Raw genomic sequence first — 25468 nt, 5'->3', positions numbered from 1 at the left:
ATGTTACTTCACCACATTTGCCCGTCTCTTTCCTTTTCTGCCTTGATGTCCAGCAGTGTATTTCTTTCCAAGGCCAATACTTTTACTAGAAAAGGTCTTACTTATGTGTTCATATTACTAAGTATGTTGCGTTTTTCCCCCCTTGTATTTTTACTGTTTTTCTGATATTTTTCTTGGGTTTTAGTTTTAAGTATTTATATTGTTCCCTTCTTTACGTTTCTTCCTCAGAGATGCCATTTTCACAAGTTTGAGGTTGAATTATGTTTCTTTCTCCCATTATATTTTACTCTTAAAAAAATTACCCTAACCCTTTACTGTCTTATTTTCTCTAGTTTTCAATCTGTGTCGTAACTCCTTTGGGGGTCGAATGACCCTTTCACAGGACTTGCCGGATTCATAACAGTAACAAAATTACAGTTTTGAAGTAGCAACGAAAATAATTTCATGGTTGGGGGTTACCACAACATGAAGAACTGTATCAAAGGGTTGTGGCATTAGCAGGGTTGAAAACCACTGCTCTAGAAGCACTAACTTTGTTATTCTAGTTTAGTTATCACTCCTGAAATTCATATTTTTCATTTCAAATAATTTTCTGAATTCTGTTACTTCTAGTCAGAATTGGAGAAACTTATAAATATGTTCTTTTATGTGATGCATTGTTTTCTTTCAGTTCAATCTTTAATTCAATCTGAAACAGAATTAAGCAATGTTACTTATTTTCTTGAATGATTTCACTGGGATATTATCCTACTCTATTCTTTTTCTTTTACTCATTTTATTGGGAGCTCTTAAAGACATCATAACATTCCATAGTTCAATCACATCAAAGCAGTGCTGTACAATTGTTACCACAATCAGTTTAAAAACATTTTCTTTCTTCTTGAACTCCTTGATATCAACTCCCTCCCTCACTCACCCCACCGTAGGAACCCTTACTCCATTTTTAATGTACTTTTTTTTGCCATATCTTACACAATCCAATATATTCATTCATATACAATTCTGTTCGTTCCCGTGGAATGGGGTTATACAGTCATCAATGCTAACACATCCTCTTCACCCCCATTTAAAAAATTATAGTAATTTTGCACAGGGTTTTGTTTATTTTTCTCATGATTGCTTTTTAATTTATTTTATTTTATTAATAGGTCATTTTCTTCCCTTTTTAAAAGAAATCATTTTATTGGGGGCTCGTACAATTCTCATCATATTCCATACATCCATCCACTGTGTCGAGCACATATGTACATTAGTTGCCATCATCATTCTCAAAACATTTGCCTTCTTCTTGAGCCTTGAATGTCAGCTCCTCATTTTCCCCCTCCCTCCCCACTCCCTCTTCCTCATGAAACCTTCATAATTCATAAATTATTATTATTCTGTCATATGTTACACTGTCTGACATCTCCCCCTGCCCTTTTCTCTGCTGTCCATCCCCCAGGGAGGAGGCCTTACGTAGATTCTTGTAATTGGTTCCCCCTTTCCACCCCACATTCTCTCCACCCTCCAGGCATTGCCACTCTTATCATTGGTCCTGAAGGGGTCATCTGTCCTAGATTACCTGTGTTTCCAGTTGCTATCTGTACCAATGTACATTTTCTAGTCTAGCCAGATTTGTAAGGTAGAATTGGGATCATGATAGTGGGGTGGAGGGAGGAAGCATTTGAGAACTAGAGGAAAGTTATATGTTTCATCGTTGCTACCCTGCACCTTGACTGGCTCATCGCCCCACAACCCTTCAGTAAGGGGGTGTCCAGTTGCCTACTGATGGGCTTTGAGTCTCCACTCTGCACTCAACCACATTTACAATGATAGGATTTTTTGTTCTTTGATGCTTGATACCTGATCCCTTTGACAGCTCTTGGTCACACGGGCTGGTGTGCTTCTTCCAAGTGGGCTTTGTTGCTTCTCAGCTAGATGGCCGCTTGTTTTTATCTTCAAGCCTTTAAGACCCCAGACTCTATGTCTATTGATAGCTGGCCACCATCAGCTTTCTTCACCACCTTTGCCTATGCACACGTTTGTCTTCAGTGATATTTTCGGGAAGGTGGGGCATCCACTGATATGATTTTTTGTTCTTTGATGTCTGATAACTGGTCTCTTCTAACTTTGTGGTCACACAGGCTGGTGTGCTTCTTCCATGTGAGCTTTGTTGTTTCTGAACTAGATGGCCGTTTATTTAACCGTCAAGCCTTTAAGACCCCAGACGCTATATCTTTTGATAGCTGGGCACCATCAGCTTTTTTCACATTTGTTTATGCACAAATTTTTCTTCAGCAATTGTGTTGGGAAGTTGTGCAAAAGGTAATTTTCTTGAGGGCTCTTACAGCTCTTGTTTTTTTTACCGCTCTTATAACAATGCATACATCAACTGTATCAAGCATATTTGTACACCATTATTTTCTAAACATTTATTTTTCTATTGAGCCCTTGGTATCAGCTCCCCGCCCCCCCCCCAATCTAGTGATTATTTTGTATGTGAAATTAGTTTTCTTGTACTTGTGGGCAACAGCATGTTCAGAGTGACTTTCTTAACTTAAGAAACTGTTTTTGTGTCCTTAACATGGCCTGTTTCTGAAACCTTTCTTGTTAAATTTTGATTTTCTTCTCAGCAGTCCCAATGGAAAGGGAGTCCTGTCTGATTCATTTTAAGAATTTATAGTGCACCATAACTCAGCCTTTTTAAACTAGGGCTTTGAACTTGTTCAGTGTGCCTGATGAAGCACAACTGCATTGTACTAAAGTTTGCGAAAAAGTATGGGTACCTGGAACAGTTATCAGTAGAAGAAAGTTTAGATAACCTGCTGGAAATGTAATGTCCCCTTAGGAAACAAAGGCAGTGTTAGCATTGCATCACGTGTTACCTGGCAGAGTCAAACTGCAGTGCCCTGCTCAAAGATGGCCACCGGCTGGGCCACTTTGAATGTTTTACTTGGAATAGTCGGTCCAGTCTCCAGCTTGATTCCAGATTTTAAAGAATCACTACACCTCTTCTGAATCTCCAGGGCTTTGATCTATAATCAGTTCAGTTCTTGTCCAGGCACCCACAATTTGCAAATTTTGATTTGCCTTGGTTCTGCTTTATCAGCCATGACTGAACTTGAACGAACAGGTTTGAAGCTCTGCTTTAAACAGTTCTGCAACCCTTACACTCAGGCAGCTAGTGGAGCAGTCAAAATCCTGCAGTTCCAACGTGTACCCTCAAATTGGCCCGCCACACTTTCGAGTATGCATTAGCTGCTGACTGCTTGAGAGGATCTTCTCTAGTATTAGTTAGGTATTTTGTCTGCTTCTGCCTTCGGTGGCACAAACAGAAACCGTGCAAATCTTTTATCTGTCAGTGGTTTCTTTTCACCTCTGTGTGTTTGTGGGATACCTTGTACCTAGATTGGTTGTAAATTGTTGTCTCTGTGTTTTTTGTTTTGCTGAAAATTTGCAGGAGGATTTTAGAGAATTCCCACATACTCTTTACCAGATCTGCCTGATTTTTAACACTGTGTAACATTTGGTCTCTCATTCTTTTTGTATTTGTATGTTTATATCTCTCTACCCATGTGTACACTTGTACATATGCCTTATTCATTGCTTTAAATTATTTGAGAGTAACTTATATACATTTTACTTTTTCTATTAATATTTAAATGTATGATCACAAGGTCAGCAGTTCAAAGCCATCAGCCTCTCCACCGGAGAAAGAGGGGGCTTTCAACTTCTATAACGAGTCAGTCTCAGAAGCTCAGGCACTGTCCTGCCCTATGGGGATGATGCAAGTTGGCATTGATTCAATGGCAGTGAGTTTGGTTTGATGTATTTTCTAAGAGCAATGGTAGTTACTCATACACCGTTTATACTCGTGTATAAGTCAAGTTTTTCAGCACATTTTTAATGCAGTTTTTGTGGTAAAATTAGGTGCCTCGGTAGATATTTGGGTTGGCTTATACTTGAATATATATGGTAGTTCGCTAATTAAATTTAATGAATATTTCTAGTGTTCTCTACAATTAAAATCTGGTAATATTGGTAACTCCACATAATGGTCTTCATAGCACAGTTTCTTCCTCCAATACAGAATCATTGCATCTTGTATTTAATTGACACTCTTTATTTTTAAAAATTTAAAAATATTTTTGGACACATTCTTTAATCTCCTTTTGTCTGGAACAAGTTTTCAGTTATTGTCTTTAACAAATACAGGCCAGTTTTTTAAAAAATGATAAATCATTTTATTGGGGCTCTTACAGCTCTTATAACATCAGTTGTATCAAACACATTTGTACATATGTTGCCATTATCATTTTCAAAACATTTTCTTTCTGCTTGAGCCCTTGGTATTAGCTCCTCTTTTTCCTCTCCTTCCCTACACTCCCACCCTTATGTGGACCCCTGATAAACTGTAAATTATTATTTTCATATCTTACACCATCCAGAATGTTTAATATTTGCTGATAATTAGATTCAGGTTACATATCTCCTGTTGGAATACTACATGAATGATATTGAAGTACCTCTTGTAGAGGGACATGGTCCCTCTCTTCCTTCTGTGCTTTTGATTTTAATCAAAGTTTTGTCTATTTTCTTTAGTGTATAGTTGCTGTTTCTTCTAGCAACTAATAAGCAGTTTGCATGGTAACATTTTGATACCATGTGCAGATATCTCAGTCCTCATGAAATGTTCCCTCTTAGAATTAGCATTAGTTGATGATTCTTGTCTGAACCAGTATTAACTAGAGTGCGTGCAGAATGGTGATTTTCCAATTGCTGCTGCCCTTGACTTAGTCTTTTTTTAATGTGTTATATTAGTGTCTTTTGTAAAGTTTTAGCTTTAATAAGTGATTAAAAGCTGAACCAAAATGGTACTTTTAGGTAAATTAAATTTCAAAGTTATCATTTTTTTTGGGTGGGGGATCGGCAGGAGGTGGGAAAGATTTGAAGAGGCCGCCCTTTGCTGCTGGTGGAGTATAAACCTCTGTAGCCGCTGTGAAAAGCGTTCTTGTGCAGATGCATGATCCTCCTTGAACAGTTTGTTTTCATTTCTCCAGACTCAGCAGCTCCCCATTTTTGTACTTATTCTAAAACAGGAAGGGATGTTTATAAACATTTCGGTATAATGATGAGTCTCTGTAGTTCTTATGCAGTGATGAAATTTTGCTAGAGTAAATAAAATGTAACACTTATTTGTGGATGGTTTACATGGCCATGAAACATTATTGTATAGCTATTCATAATAAAGTGTGTGTGTGTGATTCTACCAAACAGTTATGTTCCTGTTCTGCCATTGATAAGAAATACTAAACATGCAGTACTTTATGTAGTGGGTGGATCACTTTAATTTTCGTGTCTATGAAGTGTTTAAATTCTATAATTTAAAGAAGCTTAATGGTGCGAAGGGATGAGTATTAATTGTGCATAAATTGAAGCAAGACAATAAATTTGTAGGTATATGAGTAAGTTACATTTTTTCGGTTTGAAACTCGGGGAATGGAAGTTGATAATAGAGGGAAATGGACAAATCCCGTCTGGGCTTTTTGCATCTTGGGCGTTAGCAATCTACTTGAATTCCAAAAGGTTGCCATTCCTCTAAGCCCAAATGTGTCATGCCGTCTTTCCAGATGCATCTTCCATTCTGGCTTCTCCTTTTGTCCTATCTGGTTATTTCATGTCTTTGGTACTTTTCGCAGTTAGCTATAGGTCAGGGAAATTGTCTTTTTAAGTTGCAGTTATGGATATGACAGTGTGTGCAGACACCTGTACACAAGTACATAGGTAGGAGTGAGGTGAAAGCATTGGGTGTGGACCCAGAGTTTCTGTATAAACATCAGTCTGTGTTTAATGTAGCAGCAGTCAGGCTGAGGTCACAGCAGGCTCAAGTTGGTGTGAAAGGACTAGCCATTTGACTGGACAGTGCAGGACAAGACACCGGAGCTTTATAATCAGCCACTGACGTGTATTGGAAAGCCCTTGTGCAAAATGGTTTAACAAAGCTTAAATGAAACATGTATTAAAAGCTGAGATGAAAAGCAGTTAATTTATGATGTTTTCATTCTAAGATAATTCAGCAGTTTAAACAGTTTGACGTAAAATTAAAACATTTTTTGGGGAAGGGGGATGCACATAAAGAGTTTAACCTTTTTACTTCAGGAGTTCGTATAGATTGCTAGCTAACTAAAAGTACATTTCTTTTTTTAAAAATTCAACTATGTGGAGTAATGCCAGACGTATAAAAGCGTTCGTTGCACAGAGGTGGTAGGGACAGGGTTCTTGAGTGTCCTTCACCTAGTTTCCATGATCACTTTTTACACAACCATGGTACATTAGTTACAACTAAGAAACCAAATGGGTGCACACTATTTAACTGTTCACAAAAGGATAGCTTTAAAAATTGTTTTTATGTAGCTAAATATAGCCTTTTTTCTTTGGAACTGACCAGGATACCATTTTAGAGTTGACAGGTTAGCTGGCTGAGTTGGTTTTAAGCCAATGTCAGGCAACTTTTCCCACTGCTTTCTTCCTGTTTGATTCCCTTGTTCTTGTGCTGTCTGGTTCCCCCACCCCTAAGAGAGAGACTGTTTAACTAAACCACCTGGTCCATGAAGATGAACAGGGACTGTAGCTCATTTGGCTAAAGGAATGGGACCTTTATACTATTTAATTTAGTGGCTTCTCTTTGCTCTATGAGAACAGGTGCCCCATATTCAGAGTCCTTTTGTTTAATCAGTATTCCTGTTTGTTTAGGGCTAGTGGTTGATCGCTCAGTGTTTGACATCAGATCTTAAACTATCTTATGTGCTTTCTAGGCAACAGCGGAACAGATGCGTCTTGCTCAAGTTATCTTTGATAAAAATGATTCAGACTTTGAAGCTAAAGTTAAACAGGTAAGTTTCTGGTAAAGCATAACTCATTTTATAATTTGTTTTTATTGTGCTTGAAAGGAGAATTTTAGCTTTGAAGTAGCCTTCTTGCTTAGTCTCAACTCATATTTTTATATTGGATTTGGGATTAACTATCATTTAGAACTCAGTTAACTGCTGTTGAATCCTACTTGTAGTGATCCTATTAGGCATGATAGAACTGCCCTTTGAGGTTCTGAGACTGTAACTGTTTATGTGAGTAGAAAACCCGTTTTTCTCCCTCAGAATGACTGGTGGTTTTGAACTGCTGATCTTTTGGATCGCAGCCCAATCTGTACCAGCCCACCCCCAGTGCTCCAACTATCATATAAGGTGTTCACGGTGAAGGAATAGAACATATTCATCATTTTGTCAGTGAGATCTTTCTGGAGTTACTGATGTTTACTTGTGGGTACTGAACTAGACACTTGTGACAGTACATTGGCATTTTCAGCACCTGTGTATGGAAAGTAGATTTGATCCTTTATTAGTTTAATGTTAGGAAAGAATTGAGTTGCCTTTTCCAAAATGGGTATAATTCCAAACTTTAGTTGGCAAGGTTTAACATTGTATTTTAAAGAAAGGTGTTTATTTATAGCTTTATCAGTGATATCTTAATTTCAAATCCTTTCCTGGCAAAGCTTCTTTTCCATTTAAGGTTATAAAAAGCAAGCTATAACCCTTATTTTGGGCACAGAGTTTTTGGGCCCCTGGTATAAGAATTCCAATAATTGTTTCATGAAAGTCTCACATGTACATTTAGCTCATTACTCTGTCATGTTTTATTCTTGCTTACAGTTGCTGTTATTAGGCTAATGGTGATTTGGGGGAAGTAAAAAAGGATTTATTAAAAATTATAGAACACATTCTTAGTGAGGTCTACTTAAAATTTAAGACACTCTCTACATACTTGTCTTTTATCTGAAAAGCATAGAAGATATACAAAAATGAGAATATTGGACCAGAAGTTCCAAGTTTTAGTTGTAATTTTAGCTCTTTTTAAAAAATTTTATTTATTTATTTTAACAATTTATTGTGGCTGATAGAATTCTTTTCACAGTTCATACATATACATACATCAATTGTATAAAGCACATCTGTACAGTCTTTGCCCTAATCATTTTTTTCTCTTTTCTTCTTTTACATTTTATTAGGGACTCATACAACTCTTACCACCATCCATACATATACATACATCAATTGTATAAAGCACATCCATACATTCCCTGCCCCAATCATTCTCAAGGCATTTGCTCTCCACTTAAGCCCCTTGCATCAGGTCCTCTTTTTTTTCCCCTCCCTCCTCTTTCCCCCCTCCCTCATATGCCCTTGGTAATTTATACATCGTTATTTTGTCATATCTTGCCCTATCCGGAGTCTCCCTTCCCCCCTTCTCTGCTGTCCCTCTCCCAGGGAAGAGGTCACATGTGGAGCCTTGTAATCAGTTCCCCCTTTCCAACCCACTCACCCTCCACTCTCCCAGCATCGTCCCTCACACCCTTGGTCCTGAAGGTATCATCCACCCTGGATTCCCTGTACCTCCAACCCTCATATGTACCAGTGTACAGCCTCTGTCCTATCCAGGCCTGCAAGGTAGAATTCGGATCATGGTAGTTGGGGGGAGGAAGCATCCAGGATCTGGGGGAAAGCTGGGTTCTTCATCGATACTACCTCACACCCTAATTAACCCATCTCCTCTCCTAAACCCCTGTATGAGGGGCTCTCCATTGGCCGACACTTGGGCCTTGGGTCTCCACTCTGCACTTCCCCCTTCATTTAATATGATATATATATATACATATATACACATACATATATACATATACACATATATACACATACATACACACACTTATATCTTTTTTTTTTTTCATGATGCCTTATACCTGGTCCCTTGGGCACCTCGTGATCGCACTGGCCGGTGTGCTTCTTCCATGTGGGCTTATTTGCTTCTGAGCTAGATGGCCGCTTGTTCACCTTCAAGCCTTTAAGACCCCAGACACTATCTCTTTTGATAGCCGGGCACCATCAGCTTTCTTCACCACATTTGCTTATGTACCCATTTGTCTTCAGCGATCCTATCATGGAGGTGTGCAGTCAATGATATGATTTTTTGTTCTTTGATGCCTGGTAACTGATCCCTCTGGGACCACTCGATCACACAGGCTGGTGTGTTCTTCCATGTGGACTTTGTTGCTTCTGAGCTAGATGGCCGCTTGTTTATCTTCAAGCCTTTAAGACCCCAGTCACTATCTCTTTTGATAGCCGGGCACCATCTATATTTATAGGTCAAGTATTAAGGTAATTTTAGCTCTTTATCCTACTAATCCTTTCACTGGGAAATTTTGATGTTAACCATGTACTGTAACAATTATAAGTAACAGGTATTCAATTAATAGAGATTATTGATAAAAAGCTAATATTCCTAGTATGTGTCTCGAGACTGTGCAGGGCATTTGCTTCTTAAGAAAATGAGAAGAGGTTAACAGGGAGGCAGAATGGTGTACTGCAGAGAGCTGTGACTATGAAATCCGAGACTGGATTCTTCATGGGCTTTTTTCTTAGCTTTGTGAAATGTTGAGGTCAAGGTTAACACCCTCCCGCCTCTCTAATATTTTATTGAGCATACACAGCAGGTTTGGTTTCCATTTCACAAGCTCCACACCAGTTCTTGTTTGGTGACATTGTTGTTTGGTTTACATTTATCACATTGTGTCAACCTTCTCTTTAATTATATTCAGTGTTTCCTTTTCAGTACTTTAATTTCCCTGACCTCTATATTCTTATTGTTTTTGAGTGATTGTTGAACCAACAGTTTTAAATTAGGGCACGGATCTTACTGGTAATATTCTATATTTTTGTACCATTCCACTGTTTCTCTAAAAGGGATCTGTAGATAGGCTCAGGTCTAGGTTTAAAGAATTTCCAAGGGACCAGGGATGCCTTTGTTCTTTACTGTTCTAATTTGCCTGGAGTATTTTTTGTTGTTGTTGTTGTGGAGTTGTTTCTTTATTGAGGATTGGGGTGCACCGGGGAATGTCCATTTTAATCTTCCTGGACTGGTTTAAAAAATTTTTTTTTAGTGTTATTGCTCTTGCTGTTAGCAGCTGCTTCCTGGAGTATTTTAATTACTATTTTTTAAATAAGAATTTTACTTCTCTATATTTTTCTCCCATTGTTTTCAGGATCAACTACTGTGACCCTGGTCATAGCTGTCTGTGGTGGTCACCCAGCACCATCTAATTCTTGATTTCAGGACAGATAAAGTTATGGCTCGGGTAGACTTATTTCTTCTCTGAGCTTTTGGTTACCACCACCTTATTGTTTTGCTCCTTATAAGTAGAGACTTGTAGTGATGATGCCTCAGATGGCTGCTCACAGTTCTTAAGACCCCAGATGCTGCTCCACTAGGATGCTCATCATGTATTTTAATTATGCCCATTGAACGAGTTTGTCCAATGGCACTGTGGCCCTCGGTCTTCAGACTCAGAAAACTACTGTTGCAATGTGTTTGGCTATGTCTGAGGAATATTTGTATTTGTAACGTTAATGAATACATGTGCCTGCACTCACATAATTGTATTTACATGTACTAGTGTACCTATACCCCTTCATAAGTGCTCAGTGTTCAGTGTGCACTCGGTGTCACTTTTCCGTGAACAACAGTAACTAGTGTACTCTCTTCAACCCCCCCCCCAACAAATGCCAATGAACATTGGTTTCTCTTTGTTTCTTATTCTTGTCTTATAAAAGATAGATGGATCACATAATGTATGTTCTTAATACATATACATGACTTAGTCCACTGAGCAGTATACCCTTCAGGTCTATCCATATTATAATACATGTATGCTCTGAGGATAATATTTTGTGGTTGTGTATTATTCCATCACATGTGCCACAGTTTGCTTATCAATTGATCCATTGATGGAAACCTCAGTTGTTTCCATAGATTGTGAACAAAGCAGCAATGACCATATGTGTGCATGTCTGTCGTGTCATTTATTTTAAGCTTTTAGAGTCTGTACCTAGGAGTGGGACTGTCGGGTAGTTGTAGTTTTCTCAGTAAGCAGCATCCTAGCTTCTATTGTGGCTTTACCATTTACAGTCCCATCAACATTACAAGGGTTCTAAAGCTCCCTACATCCTTGCTGATGCTGTTACTTTTTGTTTCTCCCCAGTCAGTGCCATTTAGTAGTTGTTGGCTGTTTGGATGTCCTCATTGGTGAACAAGTTCTGTCCTTTGACCCATTTTGTGATTGGGTTGTCTTTTCATTGCAGTTTTCCAAACATTTTAGAGATTATTGGGTCAAGCAACTGTCTAGTAGGTATAAACTGTAGCTAGTAGATATAAAAACAATTAAATATAATTGAAATACAATAGGTGTTTAAATTACAGATTTGTTCACCGATATCTATTTGCTTCTAATCTATGATTGTTCCTAGTGATTTTGATTACTTCAAACACAGTACCTTGTTGAAACTAGGGGGAATAGGATGTCCAGGAGTGAATTTTGGGACTGCAGAATTATAATCGTGAGACGTTGGAATACAACTTTCTGTGTATGTGTAGCAGTGCATTCACGAAGCAGTAGGTCAGATCGGGAGCATTAGTTTTGTGCCAAGTAATTGTACTGGATGTGCTGTGCAAGGTGGGTCACATAGTAATACTTGATCTTTGTGAAACATGCTTCTTGTTAGCTGATGTGGACTTGGCTCTGACTCCTGGCCCCACAGACTAAATGTTGCTCAGTCTTACACCAGTCGTCCACCATTTTTGTGGTTATTGGTGTGGGAACCATTTAGTCTCATCTAGTACTTGAGGAGTTCATAAGTTTGGAATCCTCTGCTGTTGAATTAAGCCTGAGTAGTTAAGTATCTGATCTTGGATGATCTGGGATGTTGGGCATGTGAGTAAATAAATACCTGTGTGTGTACTTATCTGATAATTGGTCAGCTTGGAAGAGGATTGATTTGTAGTTTGACTCTGCTAGTATCTGTGAAAGGACATGGGATAATTATAAAACAATAACAAAACTAAAAACAAAATAATACAAAAAGTCAACTTGTTCTTAAATTTTTTTTTTTCACAAGAGAAAAGCTTGTAGTTAGTTCAGGGATCGTTTGCTGGCCCTTAGGAGAATTTTCCAGTCCAGTCTGTTCGGGCACCACACCCTGGCCCCAAAGTCCACTTTCAGCATTCCCTGGGGACCTTGCCACTCCATTCCCTTGCTGTTCCGCTGCACTCCCCCAGTGATTTGCCTCGGTGTGGTGGGATCAGGTCAGGTGCAATTCCTACAGTGTCTCCAGTGCTGTCCCCTGTATCGCCCTTAGTCACTGAGGGGCATCATGTCTCATAGTAGGGCCAGCCATGTTGTTCTCTCTGTGGACTGGCTGCTCTACTCAGGAACATCATCATCACGGCCTGGTGGGCCAGGCTGTGCTCCACTCTCTCCTCCTGCCCCTTCATCTGCTCCCGTGTGCTCTGATCAGATATATCCATCTCCTGGAGCTGCAGAGTCAATGTCGTCCTTTGGAACAAATTCTTTTCGGGGGAGGGGCAGGAATCCACTTAATTTATGGTGCTGAGGCCAGCCTCCCAGACCTCTCCACTGGTTCCCTCCTCCAGGCCGGGATAATTGCATTCACACCTTGCAACACTGGGTTGAAGTCTGGTCCCACTTTCCCTGTGGAGATATAAACAATACCCTCCCCTCTTGTTCTTAAATTTTATGCTCAGAGTCTAGAAGGGTTGAATATTTTCTGTTTTTATGTAGAAGAATATTGAAATTAGTAACAAGTGGTGTTTTTGCTCACCTTAACCATTTTCTGATCATTTCAACAGCTTATGGAGGTGACAGGGAAAAATCAGGATGAATGCATAGTGGCCCTACATGACTGTAATGGAGACGTGAACAAAGCTATCAATATATTGCTGGAAGGGAATTCGGATACGGTAAGTATTATTAATAATAATTATTCATGGGTTTCTAGGGCTAAGATTTGTCTCCAATTTAGTATTACAATTTAATTTACACCTTAGGTTTCGAGTAAAGTTGGCGGACATAAACTAGAAAACAACCAAAGAAACCAAATTCAAAAGCAGCATGTGGCTGTCTGGGTGTTTGATTTGCACCTTTTTTTGACACCACATTGACCAGTTTCTGAAAGTGAACAGGCAACACCAAGGCCAGTATTCTATATTTATTTTATGTTCCAGAAAGAACACTAATCCAAAGTGACTATTTTTGTTACCCATGGCTTCTCTAAAAAGTTGTAGAATCCGAAGAATAGAAAGAAAAATTGATCATCTACTCGAGCTTTATGTTGCCAAGGTTCAAGCCTGTGGCCATTTTCAGCACTTGGAAAACTGCTATTGACTCCCTTGTTTCTTCATCTCGCTCGTCACCTTTTACTGCTCTTTATGTCTCTAGGCTAACGGAAAACCAGGATTTATCTGTATAACGATTTGCTTATGTGTTCATATTGCATAGATAACATCCTCACGGCGATTCGCAGATATTTATAAGATTAAAATAAAAGTTTACTTTTAACCTTTGTAGCACGTTAGCGCTCACCCCTTTGATTTTAGGAGGAATGCAAGTAAAGCCACAGCAGGCCATTGCCAAGCTTTTGATTTCTATGTGGACATTACACAGCATCTTGAGTGTGTGTGTTTTTTTTAATTTAATAGATCTTTTTATTGGGGCTCATACAACTCTTACCACAATCCATACATACATCAATTGAGTAAAGCACCCTTATACATTCGTTGCCCTTGTCATTCTCAAAATTCGCCTTCCACTTGGGTTCCTGGAATCAGCTCATTTTCCTTTGCATCTTGAGTTTGAGGAAACAAATACAGATTCCACTAAAAAGGGTACAAAGATTCTTGTCAGTGTGGTCTTCAATTTTAGGGAGATGTAGTATGATAGACTATAAAAAGGAACTGTTCAGAGGAAGATTGTCAAAAAGTACTAGAAACAGGGAAAGATGTTTAGGGGATGTTTGCTGACTTAGTGAATATAAACCTGATTATCCGCTCTCTAAACCTTCACCTAGTTCACAATAAAAAGTTAGAAGAAAAATAATTTCTCTCTATTTGTAGGTCCAGAAAAGCAGAATTAATTTTGTGTCTGTAGAATTAGGTAATTGGGAAAACATGATTTGAATAGAACATTATCTGTGGGAGTAAAATTGTTTGTAGGACATCAGTGAGACTGTTCTGCAAATAACGTGAACTGCTTGGGAAAATGTTTTATGTTAACAATGTTATACTTTATTTTTAATAGTTCCCCTTTTCACATATAGGCACATATTTTTATAAAATAATAGGAACTTTATTTACCCCATTGCTTGAGGCTAAAACATAGAATGGCTCTCAGTTATTTTCAGAGTGAGCTGGAGATCTTCCCTGTCCACTTTATAAAAACAGAAATAATGGTTAACAGACTAAATATTTCCAAATTGTTAATTGGAGAGATTCTTTTATGGTAGAGAAAAGCAGAACACTTGCTTTTTCTTCTCTTTCTTTAACTCTAGTGAATTTCTTTTCATTACCTTTTTTGTGGTAGATGGCAAAATTTTAATTTTTAATTCTTTCCCTGCATTTTGTTGAGTTTTAACTTTCTGTCCTCCTGTGGAGCTGAACCCAAAGGAGGTGTATTCCAGGCTCTTTAGTTACCTCTTGAACAACAATCGTATGTGGGAGGGGTACAGAAGCTGACTCAAAGACCAGAAAATAGTAAAACAGCTTGAATATGGACATAAAAGGTGTACATTGGTTTGGGGTTGAGAGACCTGAAGGGAAAACAAGAGTCAGGGAAAATCCTGATTTGTTTGGGACTGTTCTATGCTACATCTTTTCTTTTATATTGTTTGCCTTGTCTCCTACTTGGTAACTCTGTGTTGCAGCCACTGCTAACCAGCTGCCAGGAATACCATCTGGCTGGAAAATAAGGAGTGGAGTGGGGCTCCCCGCTGTAGGGTGGCTAGAAGCAGTGTTCACAGTGAGCCAGCACCAAGACAAGCTAATCTTGTCTGGTGGCTAACCTTGCTCTGTGTGAGTGTCTGCCACACAAAATGATGGCTTTGAAAAAGTGTTAGTGGAGTTGTACATGGTATTTTTAAAACTATATCTTCTTCATTTAAGAATACCTGTCACAAAGGAAAATATTGAACGTGATGGGAAGTCCTGAACTTTTTTTGTTGCATGTTGCTGTTTTTGTGTGGGTGACAGAATGAATACTTTTGAAGTGCCAGTGTCCTGCGTTTAATATGTTGTTAGAGATTGTAGTGGTTGTGTTGTGTAGTTCCTGGCAAAGCTACACAACACAAGGGAGGGGTGGGAGGTTGATTTCGAAATAGCTGGCCTTGAAAGTCGCTTTTCTGACTACTTAATATGATGCCTAGTCGTAGTGCTTTTTCTCTTGGGATTTCTGCACATTCTTTCTGTCGGAATCAAAATGGAGACGACACAGGCTGTTAGAAGTTCTCTTGTCATCATTTGGTTTACCTTGAAATCCGAGACAGATGCTTCTAAATCATTGTGCAAAACGTGATCGTTTCTCTGTCCTTTACTATGATCGTATACCAATTGTCCCTTCATGGGTCCTTTACCTAGTTTCTGCCACAAATCTGTTCTTGTTAGCTTTTGTAGAGTTCGCAAAGGGGGCTGCCCTTTCCTGAATGAAATTCAGTAAAATTTTCTCTCAAGTGTTTTCATGGAAAATTATTCTTTCATAGTATTTGAGTACTTTTAGGTCTGGCTACGTGTCCATGTATGTATGCTCTGTGCTGACCCTATTATATAGTTTTTTTCAGGACATCTGAAATTTAGTTTTTGTCTTGCTAATCTAAGAAGAGCAAGTCATATTTTACACAGTGGTTTGTTCATTTTGGTAACTTAAGTTGACAGGTTATGGAATTTTATTCTGGAATGAAAAGATTATAGTATATGAAGATTTATAAGCAATTAGAGTTAAACTTCTTCACATAGGTAACACAGACATTTTTTGCCAATCTAGACACATAGGCTTCTATTCCAAGTAAAAACCATGGTCCCATTCTATCTGCTGTTGTTTGCAGCTTGCTGTGCTTGTATCACAGACCTCTCTCTATGTGCGTTCGTTTAGTTATCTTGAATGCTGCTTCCTTTATGGACTTACCAGAGTAGTAGATAGTTTGAGATTTTTTTTTTTTGGTTTTCTCTTGCCTTTATCTGCTGCTGATTGCTTGCACATAAATGTTTGCTTGGTTACCAATTCTTTCCTTTGGGTAAAGGCCTAAAAGTGAATTACTGGATCAAAGGGTGTGCACTAGCAAAATTTAGATACTCTTTCCAGGTAGCCTTCTAGGAAGGTCATGACAGGTACATGCTCATTAGAACTGTTTAGCTATTGGGGTGTCAAACCAAACCAGCTGTCAAGTTGATTTGGACTCATGCTGAAAGCTATAGGCAGTTAGAGCAAAGTAGAGCTGCCATCCATGGGGTTTTCAAGACTGACCTTTCAGACACAGATCACAGACTTTCTTTTGAGCACCTCTAGTTGGACTTGACCCACAAACCTTCTGATGAGTAGTCCAGCACATAATAGTTTTCACCACCCAGGAATTCCACAATCCAGCGCACACATTTTAAATTCTAAAGCTTCATTGTGGAAATTTACATGTTCTAAATTTGTTCCCATCACGCATTTTATCTAACTAGATAGGATGAGTTCACCAGAGGGTTGTAGAAGTCCAAAAAGCCCATTTAAAACAACAACAAAAACTTTAAAGATGGCTTTTACTGTTCGAGAAATAATGAAACTATTGTCCTTGTGTTTTACTTTGTAAATTTCCTGTGCTTGTATTTAGATAAACAAAGCTAGTAATTTCCCCCGCCCCTCAAGATTAAAAAACAAAACAACGGTTTTTATTGCATACATTTTGGGGTTGAATCACTTCAGAAACCTCTTGAAATAAGCTAGAATGAAAATGTAATTAGAAACCAGAAGGACAGTTTTCGGTTTTCTTAGTAATTTGCCTTGCTTGATATTGGTACATTCATTATTTAGAAAGAGGGTACTGTCTCATTCTTTTCTGTTTTTTTGTTTGTTTTTATATTTTTAATTTTTTTCTTTTCTGTTATTTAAAAAATAATTTAATTGAGGGTTCATACAACTTTTATCATAATCCATGCATACGTTGATTGTGTAAAGCACATTTGTACATTCTTTGCCCTCATCATTCTCAAAACATTTGCTCCCCACTTAAGCCCCTGGCATTAGCTCCTAATTTTTCCCGCTCCCCCGTCCCATGATTTTCTGAGTAATTTTTACATGTTCTGTGATTGAATTGGTATCATTGGGAAAAGGTTGGAATGGAAGTTATTCAGATCAGTTTGATTTCTTAGAATCTTTTCTGGAGATTCAGTTTTGGGTACTATCTTTAAATACAAGATTAAACCCAGCATTTATTTGTTTCTCCTTACAAATGTTTTTAGATGATTTGTTTCGATTACTGAATTAGCAAAGTGTATTCTTAGAGATTTTAGAGCCTTATTTGTATGTAGTTTTCTAATCGTTGTGTTATGGTATGTCTTACAGCTTATGCCTACCACTGAGGTAGGAAGGAATGATGTACATTGAGAGCTTGGGGAAATGACATTTGCTTTATAGGAAAGGGCTCTATGGTAGGAAAAGAACACATAGTATGTTGTGGATTTAGCGAAAACCTGTATTTGCTCTCTATATGACATTGGGATTTTAGCATTTGTCACCTTTATCATCACCAGATAAGTTGCACTATATGAAAATGGTAGACAACCTTGCAGGTAAGTTGCAGGCAATTAGTATTGAAAGATATGTACACCCTCTAAAATTGTACTACTTTGAATGATGACTCTTAATGATATAGCTCTTCTTTTTGGTAGACCTCATGGGAGACCGTAGGAGGAAAGAAGAAAAATTTTGGAAAAGAAAGTTCAGAAAACAAAGAAAATAGAGAGAAGAGAACCGAGAAAGAAGCGAGTCGTGGCCGTGGAAACACCAATAGCCGAAAAGGAAGAGGTGGCAGTCGAGGTAGAGAGTGTAAGTACAGACTTTTTTTTTTTTAATTTTAACAATTTATTGGGGCTCATACAATTCTTTTAACAGTTCATACATATACATACATCAATTGTATAAAGCACATCTGTACAGTCTTTGCCCTAATCATTTTTTTCTCTTTTCTTCTTTTACATTTTATTAGGGACTCATACAACTCTTACCACCATCCATACATATACATACATCAATTGTATAAAGCACATCCTGGTCCTGAAGGTATCGTCCACCCTGGATTCCCTGTGCCTCCAGCTCCCATATGCACCAGTGTACAACCTCTGCCCTATACAGTCCTGCAAGATAGAATTCAGATCATGGTAGTTGGGGGGAGGAAGCATCCAGGATCTGGGGGAAAGCTGTGTTCTTCATCGGTACTACATCGCACCCTCACTGACCCATCTCCTCTCCTAAACCTCTCTGTGAGGGGATCTCCAGTGGCCGACAAATGGGTCTTGGGTCTCCACTCTGCACTTCCCCCTTCATTCACTATGGTATATATACACACACACACACACACACACACACACACACACATATATATATACATACATATATATACACACATATATATATCTTTTTGTTGTTGTTGCATGATGCCTTATACCTGGTCCCTTTGGCACCTCGTGATCGCACAGGCTGGTGTGCTTCTTCCATGTGTGGGCTTTATTGCTTCTGAGCTAGATGGCCGCTTGTTCACCTTCAAGCCTTTAAGACCCCAGACACTATCTCTTTCGATAGCCGGGCACCATCAGCTTTCTTCACCACATTTGCTTATGCACCTGTCTGTCTTCGGCGATCGTATCATGGAGGTGTGCAGCCAATGATATGATTTTTGTTCTTTGATGCCTGATAACTGATCCCTTCGGGACCACGCGATCACACAGGCTGGTGTGTTCTTCCATGTGGGCTTTGTTGCTTCTGAGCTAGATGGCCGCTTGTTTATCTTCAAGCCTTTAAGACCCCAGACACTATCTCTTTTGATAGCCAGGCACCATCAGCTTTCTTCACCATATTTACTTGTTCACCCGCTTTGGCTTCAGCAGTTGTGTCAGGAGGGTGAGCATTGTAGAGTGCCAATTTATTTATTTATTTTTATTTATTTATTTTTTCATTTTCTTTTTTTTTAAATTTTAACAATATATTGGGGCTCATACAATTCTTTTCACAGTTCATATATATACATACATCAATTGTATAAAGCACATCTGTACAGTCTTTGCCCTAATCATTTTTTTCTCTTTTCTTCTTTTACATTTTATTAGGGACTCATACAACTCTTACCACAATCCATACATATACATACATCAATTGTATAAAGCACATCCATACATTCCCTGCCCCAATCATTCTCAAGGCATTTGCTCTCCACTTAAGCCCCTTGCATCAGGTCCTCTTTTTTTTCCCCCTCCTCCCTCCCCATTCCCCCCTCCCTCATATGCCCTTGGTAATTTATACATCGTTGTTTTGTCATATCTTGCTCTATCCGGAGTCTCCCTTCCCCCCTTCTCTGCTGTCCCTCTCCCAGGGAAGAGGTCACATGTGGATCCTTGTAATCAGTTCCCCCTTTCCAACCCACTCACCCTCCACTCTCCCAGCATCGTCCCTCACACCCTTGGTCCTGAAGGTATCATCCACCCTGGATTCCCTGTACCTCCAACCCTCATATGTACCAGTGTACAGCCTCTGTCCTATCCAGGCCTGCAAGGTAGAATTCGGATCATGGTAGTTGGGGGGAGGAAGCATCCAGGATCTGGGGGAAAGCTGTGTTCTTCATCGGTACTACCTCGCACCCTAATTAACCCATCTCCTCTCCTAAACCCCTGTATGAGGGGATCTCCATTGGCCGACACTTGGGCCTTGGGTCTCCACTCTGCACTTCCCCCTTCATTTAATATGGTATATATATACATATACACATATATACACATACATACACACACTTATATCATTGTTGGTTTTTTTTTGCATGATGCCTTATACCTGGTCCCTTGGCACCTCGTGATCGCACTGGCCGGTGTGCTTCTTCTATGTGGACTTTTTTGCTTCTGAGCTAGATGGCCGCTTGTTCACCTTCAAGCCTTTAAGACCCCAGACACTATCTCTTTTGATAGCCGGTCACCATCAGCTTTCTTCACCACATTTGCTTATGCACCCATTTGTCTTCAGCGATCCTATCATGGAGGTGTGCAGTCAATGATATGATTTTTTGTTCTTTGATGCCTGGTAACTGATCCCTCTGGGACCACTCGATCACACAGGCTGGTGTGTTCTTCCATGTGGACTTTGTTGCTTTTGAGCTAGCTGGCCGCTTGTTTATCTTCAAGCCTTTAAGACCCCAGTCACTATCTCTTTTGATAGCCGGGCACCATCAGCTTTCTTCACCACATTTACTTGTTCACCCACTTTGGCTCCAGCCGTTGTGTCGGGAGAGTGAGCATCATAGAGTTCCAATTTAATAAAAGAAGGTATTCATGCATTGAGGGAGTGTTTGAGTAGAGGCCCAAGGTCCTTCCGCCACCTTAATACTTGACCTATAAATATAGACACATAGATCTATTTCCCCATCCTCCTATATATATTTGCATGTACATGTCTTTGTCTAGACCTCCATGAATGCCCTTTGACTCCTAGCTCTTTCCTCCATCCCTTGACTTTCCTCCTGACGTACTACCATGCTTCGTCGCCACCTGGGCTAGAGTATACCTCTTCTCTAAGCAACCTTACCCTTGATCATTTCCCACCAGGCCTGCCACTCCCCCTTCTCTACCATTTGGGGTCCCATGTTTTTCCCTTGTCCCTGGGTTTGTTAACACCACTTCCTTACCCCCCCCTACCTCCCCACCCAAGTACAGACTTTTTGTCTCACCTTTATTATGAAAAATCTCACCATACTGAAGGCCAAAGACTTGACCAATATCGGAATGCCCATAGATCCATCTCCTCAATGCTATGTTGTTTAACATAGTTAATACTTAGTAATGAGCTACAGTTGGCTACTTTATAAGGTTGAGCTCTGCTGCAATTTCCTGTCAACACTGGCCTGGTAGGTAGTTGTGTGTCTCTCATGACTACCTTATGCAGCAAAAATAGTGCACTTTGTACTTTATTCCTTGATTGACAGAACTGTGTTTTCCTCCTTATTTATTGATGCTTATGGTGTAGGTGAGGGTTAGATTAATAGGAAAGTTACTGAATGGGAAGACCTAGGGTTTGACACAACTTATCCAAAACAACCCTGCCTTCTATGCAGACTAACCAAAATACTTAAATTATGAATGAATAAAATGTAAACACGTTCCATATTACCCTAGAGATTTTTGCTAGCTCAGATATTTAGTGTCTACTCTTTGGGGTGCTGAGAATACAGCAGTGAATAAAATATATGCCCTCGTGAAACTTCTCTTGTAATGGAAGCGGAGTGAGAGATCATTTTACAAAGTAAGTATATGGAGAACAAGGTGGTGAGCATAGGAACTGTACCTCCGTTCTTCTGTGGTCGCTCTATGGGAGTTTCGTGGAGCCTCCGGCAGCGCCAGGTTGGGGCAGAGCATGTGGAGGTTGGCCACCGCAGTGGTCCGAAGGAGCCAGTGTGAGCACGGCCCTGCGAAGAATTTGCCATTTTCTGTGGAAAAGAAGTTCAGGTTACTGGTTGTGATGACTGTGTTCTCTGGGTCGGGATTTGCTGCACCTTTCTTTATAGTAAGACACCAACTGCTTAAGAAATCAGGATGCTTAAATGCGTCTGTGAAACAGATGAGAAGAGCATTGTAAGAAGCCCGACCTCTGAAATCGGATCAAGCTCTGTTGAACTTAATAGGCTGCTGGTTATGTCTGAAAATCAGTTTCATACACGGAAAACCAGAGCTAGCATGTAGTAATGGTGCTGAATGCCGTGGCCTAAACCGAAGGAGAGAGAGAGGAATTATGGGAAGCGGTGAGCAAGTATAAGTGGCGTGGCTTCACTGAAAACTCATTTTTTTGAACCCTGACAGGTGAGTGTAGCAAGTTGCACAGATCTCTCATAATACTGTTATAGCGATGACTACAGCTACTGTGAGGATGAAAAGGAAAGACCGGGGATTGATATCTTCTGAATTGCATCCTGGATAAGCTGTCTCTAACACTTAATTTTTTTCTAAGGATTCATTGTTTCCTTGGTATTATTACCTGTTATATGTGTCTTTCTAGGGTTTGAAATGAACAAAACTGGAACAAATTCTGTGCTGTAGTTTTGATTTGGGGCAAACTCAAATAGAAGAAAAAGTATCACTATTTTAATTCCTTTTCAGAATTTTTGGAATAATTCCTTTTCAGAATTAAGAAATGCTATAATTGTACATTTTTAATCTACTGCTGTTTTAGTTTTCCTATTTTCTGAGCCTTTTGGTTCTGTTTTAGCCTTTTTAAAAGTGTGTTTCTGCTCTTGCCTCTCATAGATATCAGGTGTGGTCTCTTACAAGAGATTTAATAAAGGAAAGTAGCTATTTCTGCTCTTTTTTTCTTTAGTTAGGACTGAAGAGAATGGAATCGATTGCAATCAAGGGGACAAGTCTTCAGATCGTGGCAAGCGAGCCCGTGGGGGTAGAGGTAAGCCTTGGGTAAGAGGGAAGTAAGTGCTTCTGATCTGAGGGACAAAGGCAAACTTGACTGGACTCTGTAGCACTGTCCTTGTAAGAATGATTGATTTTGTGGATTCAATTGATTTGTTTCCTTGTGTCTGTGAATGAACTTTTGGGATCAAGTAGTTTTGAGGAAACGTATTGGTGGTTTTCAAATGAGCTGAGAAAGTTTTTTATATCAGTTATTTAAAACTCAGGGACCAAAAGTGATGATCAGGTTCACTTATATTGGGCTTTGACAGATGTGTTTTATCCCTGTGTGGTACTGTTTTTAAAATGGAAATTATTAATGTCCTTTTTCTTCTTCCAAATGTTCCCTGGTAGAAATTATTTCATACACTTCCCACTTAAGGATGTCATAAGGTACTTCAAGAATGCACTTTCATAGATTTGAGAGTTATGAATAAATTTATTCAGGGTTACAAAATCGATATGTAATAAAATATGCACACTTTGAATCTAACCGGAGGGCACCTGAATTGATTGCAGTTTTGCTTGATGCATTGCTCAGATGCAGCAGGGGGTGTTCTCCAGATGAGCATTTCATTCTAAAAATTGTATTTATCAGAAATACTAATAAGGTTTGTTCATTCATTCAACTGTGCTTTACTGAACTTCTGTTATACTTGTGCCATGGAGTTGTTCTGACCCCTGGAAACCTTGTGTACAAGAGACTGAACCCCTCCTGGCTGCATGCCCTTCATGATGGTTGCCGTGTGAGAGGCCACTCTTGTAGCCACTGTGTCCATCCATCCCCTTGAGAGTTTTTCTGTTTTTCACTAACTCTCTACTTTGTCAAGAATATTATTCTAACCTAGGGACTAGGTCCTCCTGATAAAATGCCCAAAGTACAGGAGACAGCGTTTCACTGTCCTTGCTTCTAAAGAGCATTCTGGCAGTGAAAGATGATGATATGCATTGTATCAGAAGTCACTTTTATCTCTCCCTTCCTTTTAATGTTAATTTAATCAGTGGGTTATCCATTTTCAGTAAGTTTATTGATTAGGGGTTTTAGTACCACCTTTATCCTGATTGATATGTTGTAGAACATAGATAATCTCTAGAGTAAAGAATGCTATAACATACACAGTTGGTCTTCTTCATGGCAATATTCAAATGTTTCATGCCTTCTGATGTTGAATGTTTTAGCAACGTTTATTAGCACTTTTTAAGTGCAATAAATTTCTGCGACATTTACTTTTTTGTCTTTGGAATTACTTGTTTATGGAATGTTTGGGGATTGGACAAAAATGAATAGAGAATAACATTTACTGTGAGTGATTTACTTTAGCACACATTTTGCTAGAAGTCTACATGTACAGAATTCTCTGAAGGTTGTTGGTATTGTTTTTGTTCTCATTTACAGATGAGAACACTGAGATTTAAGAGAGGCAGATTACTTGCCTAGGGCCATGGTGAGCTTCTCTTTTGATTTCACATCTGTCTGTCTTATTCTGGAACCTGAGTTCTTAAGGGAGATGAGAATTAGTGGGAGGATGGTTATCTGCGTTGCTGCCTCCTTCCCTTAAAGGTTGCAAACTTTTTCTTCTCTGAGATCAAGGTAAATAACTTTTCATTATGAAAAGATGGGAGTGCTGATGGATAGATAGCCCTGAGAGCAAGTGAACTTGAAGCTCTGGTAGTGTAGTGGTATCATGGTGGGCTGTGATCTGCAAGGTCAACAGTTTGAAACGAGACGCTTCACAGGAGAAAGATGGAGTTTTCTAACTGTAAGTGAACACTTACAATTTAGGAAACTCGGGGAATTCTTCCCTGTCCTATAGGGTCGCTCTGAGTTGGCAATGACTCGATTGTGTTAGGTTTGTTTTTGTTAGATTGAAAAGGGGTTGATTTGTTAAGAACCAAACCAAGTAACAACACATGAAGAGACAATATTGGCTAGCTTCAAAATCCATAATTCAAGTAAGTTTACTTTTAAGAAAGCATTTAAAGTAGCAGGACTTGGGCTTTATGTCCCATGTAAATTAAAAATTTATATATATATAAAACTTAGGTAGGGGTTTACGTTTCAGGTGATTCATTTTGTATTCCAGTCTAAGCTACTCTACAAGCCCCCTTTCAGCTTACTCCTCCTCCTAACCTTAAAAAAATAGCAACACATACACACATTGTACGTCATCACGTCATACACCTAAATGTAAGTGCATTTAAACAGGCTGCTGAAGGGCAGGAGGTCTGCTGGGTGCTGTTGGATGAGCGTTGGACTACTAACTCCAAGGCTGGTGGTTCAGAAACAGCAACCGCTTCTTCAAAGAAAGATGCGTTTTCTGCTACTCTTAAGATTTTATAGTCTTAGAAATTCTTATATAGAGTCGCTATTAGTTGGAATTGACTTGTTGGAAGTCGATTTGATTTTGGGATTTCATTGAAGGGTAGCAACTTATCTTTTAGCAAAAAATAGATATCTTTTCAAGCGTGTCTTGTCTAGAGAATTACACAGGGCCTGAGAGAAAAAAACAATACTAATATTTACAAAAACACAATCATTTTGCTTAGCGAATATTCGTAAAGTACAGTTTAATACAAAGTAGGCAGTGATATAGGATTTTTTCTTTCACTTTCATAGTTTTAGGACAAATATCCTTGTTTTATGTATTTTCCCAGACATTTCGTTATAAGTCATTTAATGTCTTTTTTTTTCCCTCCTCCTTTTTAACTTTTCATTGTGAATTAGGTGAAGGTTTACAGAGCAGATCATAGTTAACACAGAGGTGAGTTCAGTTCCAGACCATAGTCTTGGGGGTTTTACCAGTATCTGACCAGTCAGCTTTGTTGCTTTTGTCATTTAATATCTTAATTTAATTGCTGGTGAATTAGCCTTAAAACAGTTGAATGTTTCTCCTGGTTCCAAGTT

At 39.0% G+C, this 25468-nt stretch overlaps 1 protein-coding gene, 1 non-coding gene and 1 pseudogene across 13 annotated transcripts in view; 2 read left to right on the top strand and 1 right to left on the bottom strand.

Annotated features, from left to right (window-relative positions):
- The window catches only part of UBAP2 (ubiquitin associated protein 2), a 123250-nt gene that overhangs the window by 50620 nt on the left and 47162 nt on the right, over positions 1-25468 (top strand). For 11 of the 12 annotated variants that reach the window (XM_075560039.1, XM_075560042.1, XM_075560037.1 and 8 more), the window contains 4 exons: positions 6795-6872; positions 12733-12843; positions 17803-17959; positions 22481-22561. In XM_075560039.1, coding sequence (XP_075416154.1) covers positions 6795-6872; positions 12733-12843; positions 17803-17959; positions 22481-22561 — 427 coding nt within the window. Of the gene's footprint in view, positions 1-6794; positions 6873-12732; positions 12844-17802; positions 17960-22480; positions 22562-23978; positions 24009-25288; positions 25326-25468 lie in introns of those variants that run through there. The other variant, XM_075560045.1, reaches the window with a different exon arrangement.
- Positions 12949-13079, bottom strand: LOC142460538 (small nucleolar RNA SNORA13). Its single transcript, XR_012786726.1, has one exon. It is a non-coding gene; the product is annotated as a small nucleolar RNA SNORA13 (small nucleolar RNA).
- LOC142460172 (cytochrome c oxidase subunit 7C, mitochondrial pseudogene) lies at positions 21421-21745 on the top strand (annotated as a pseudogene).

Source organism: Tenrec ecaudatus, chromosome 10, assembly GCF_050624435.1.
Source record: "Tenrec ecaudatus isolate mTenEca1 chromosome 10, mTenEca1.hap1, whole genome shotgun sequence".
NCBI classification, from domain to species: Eukaryota; Metazoa; Chordata; class Mammalia; order Afrosoricida; family Tenrecidae; genus Tenrec; species Tenrec ecaudatus.
The sequence above is the reverse complement of the archived record's forward strand: the minus strand, read 5'-3'. Positions and strand labels throughout refer to the sequence as shown.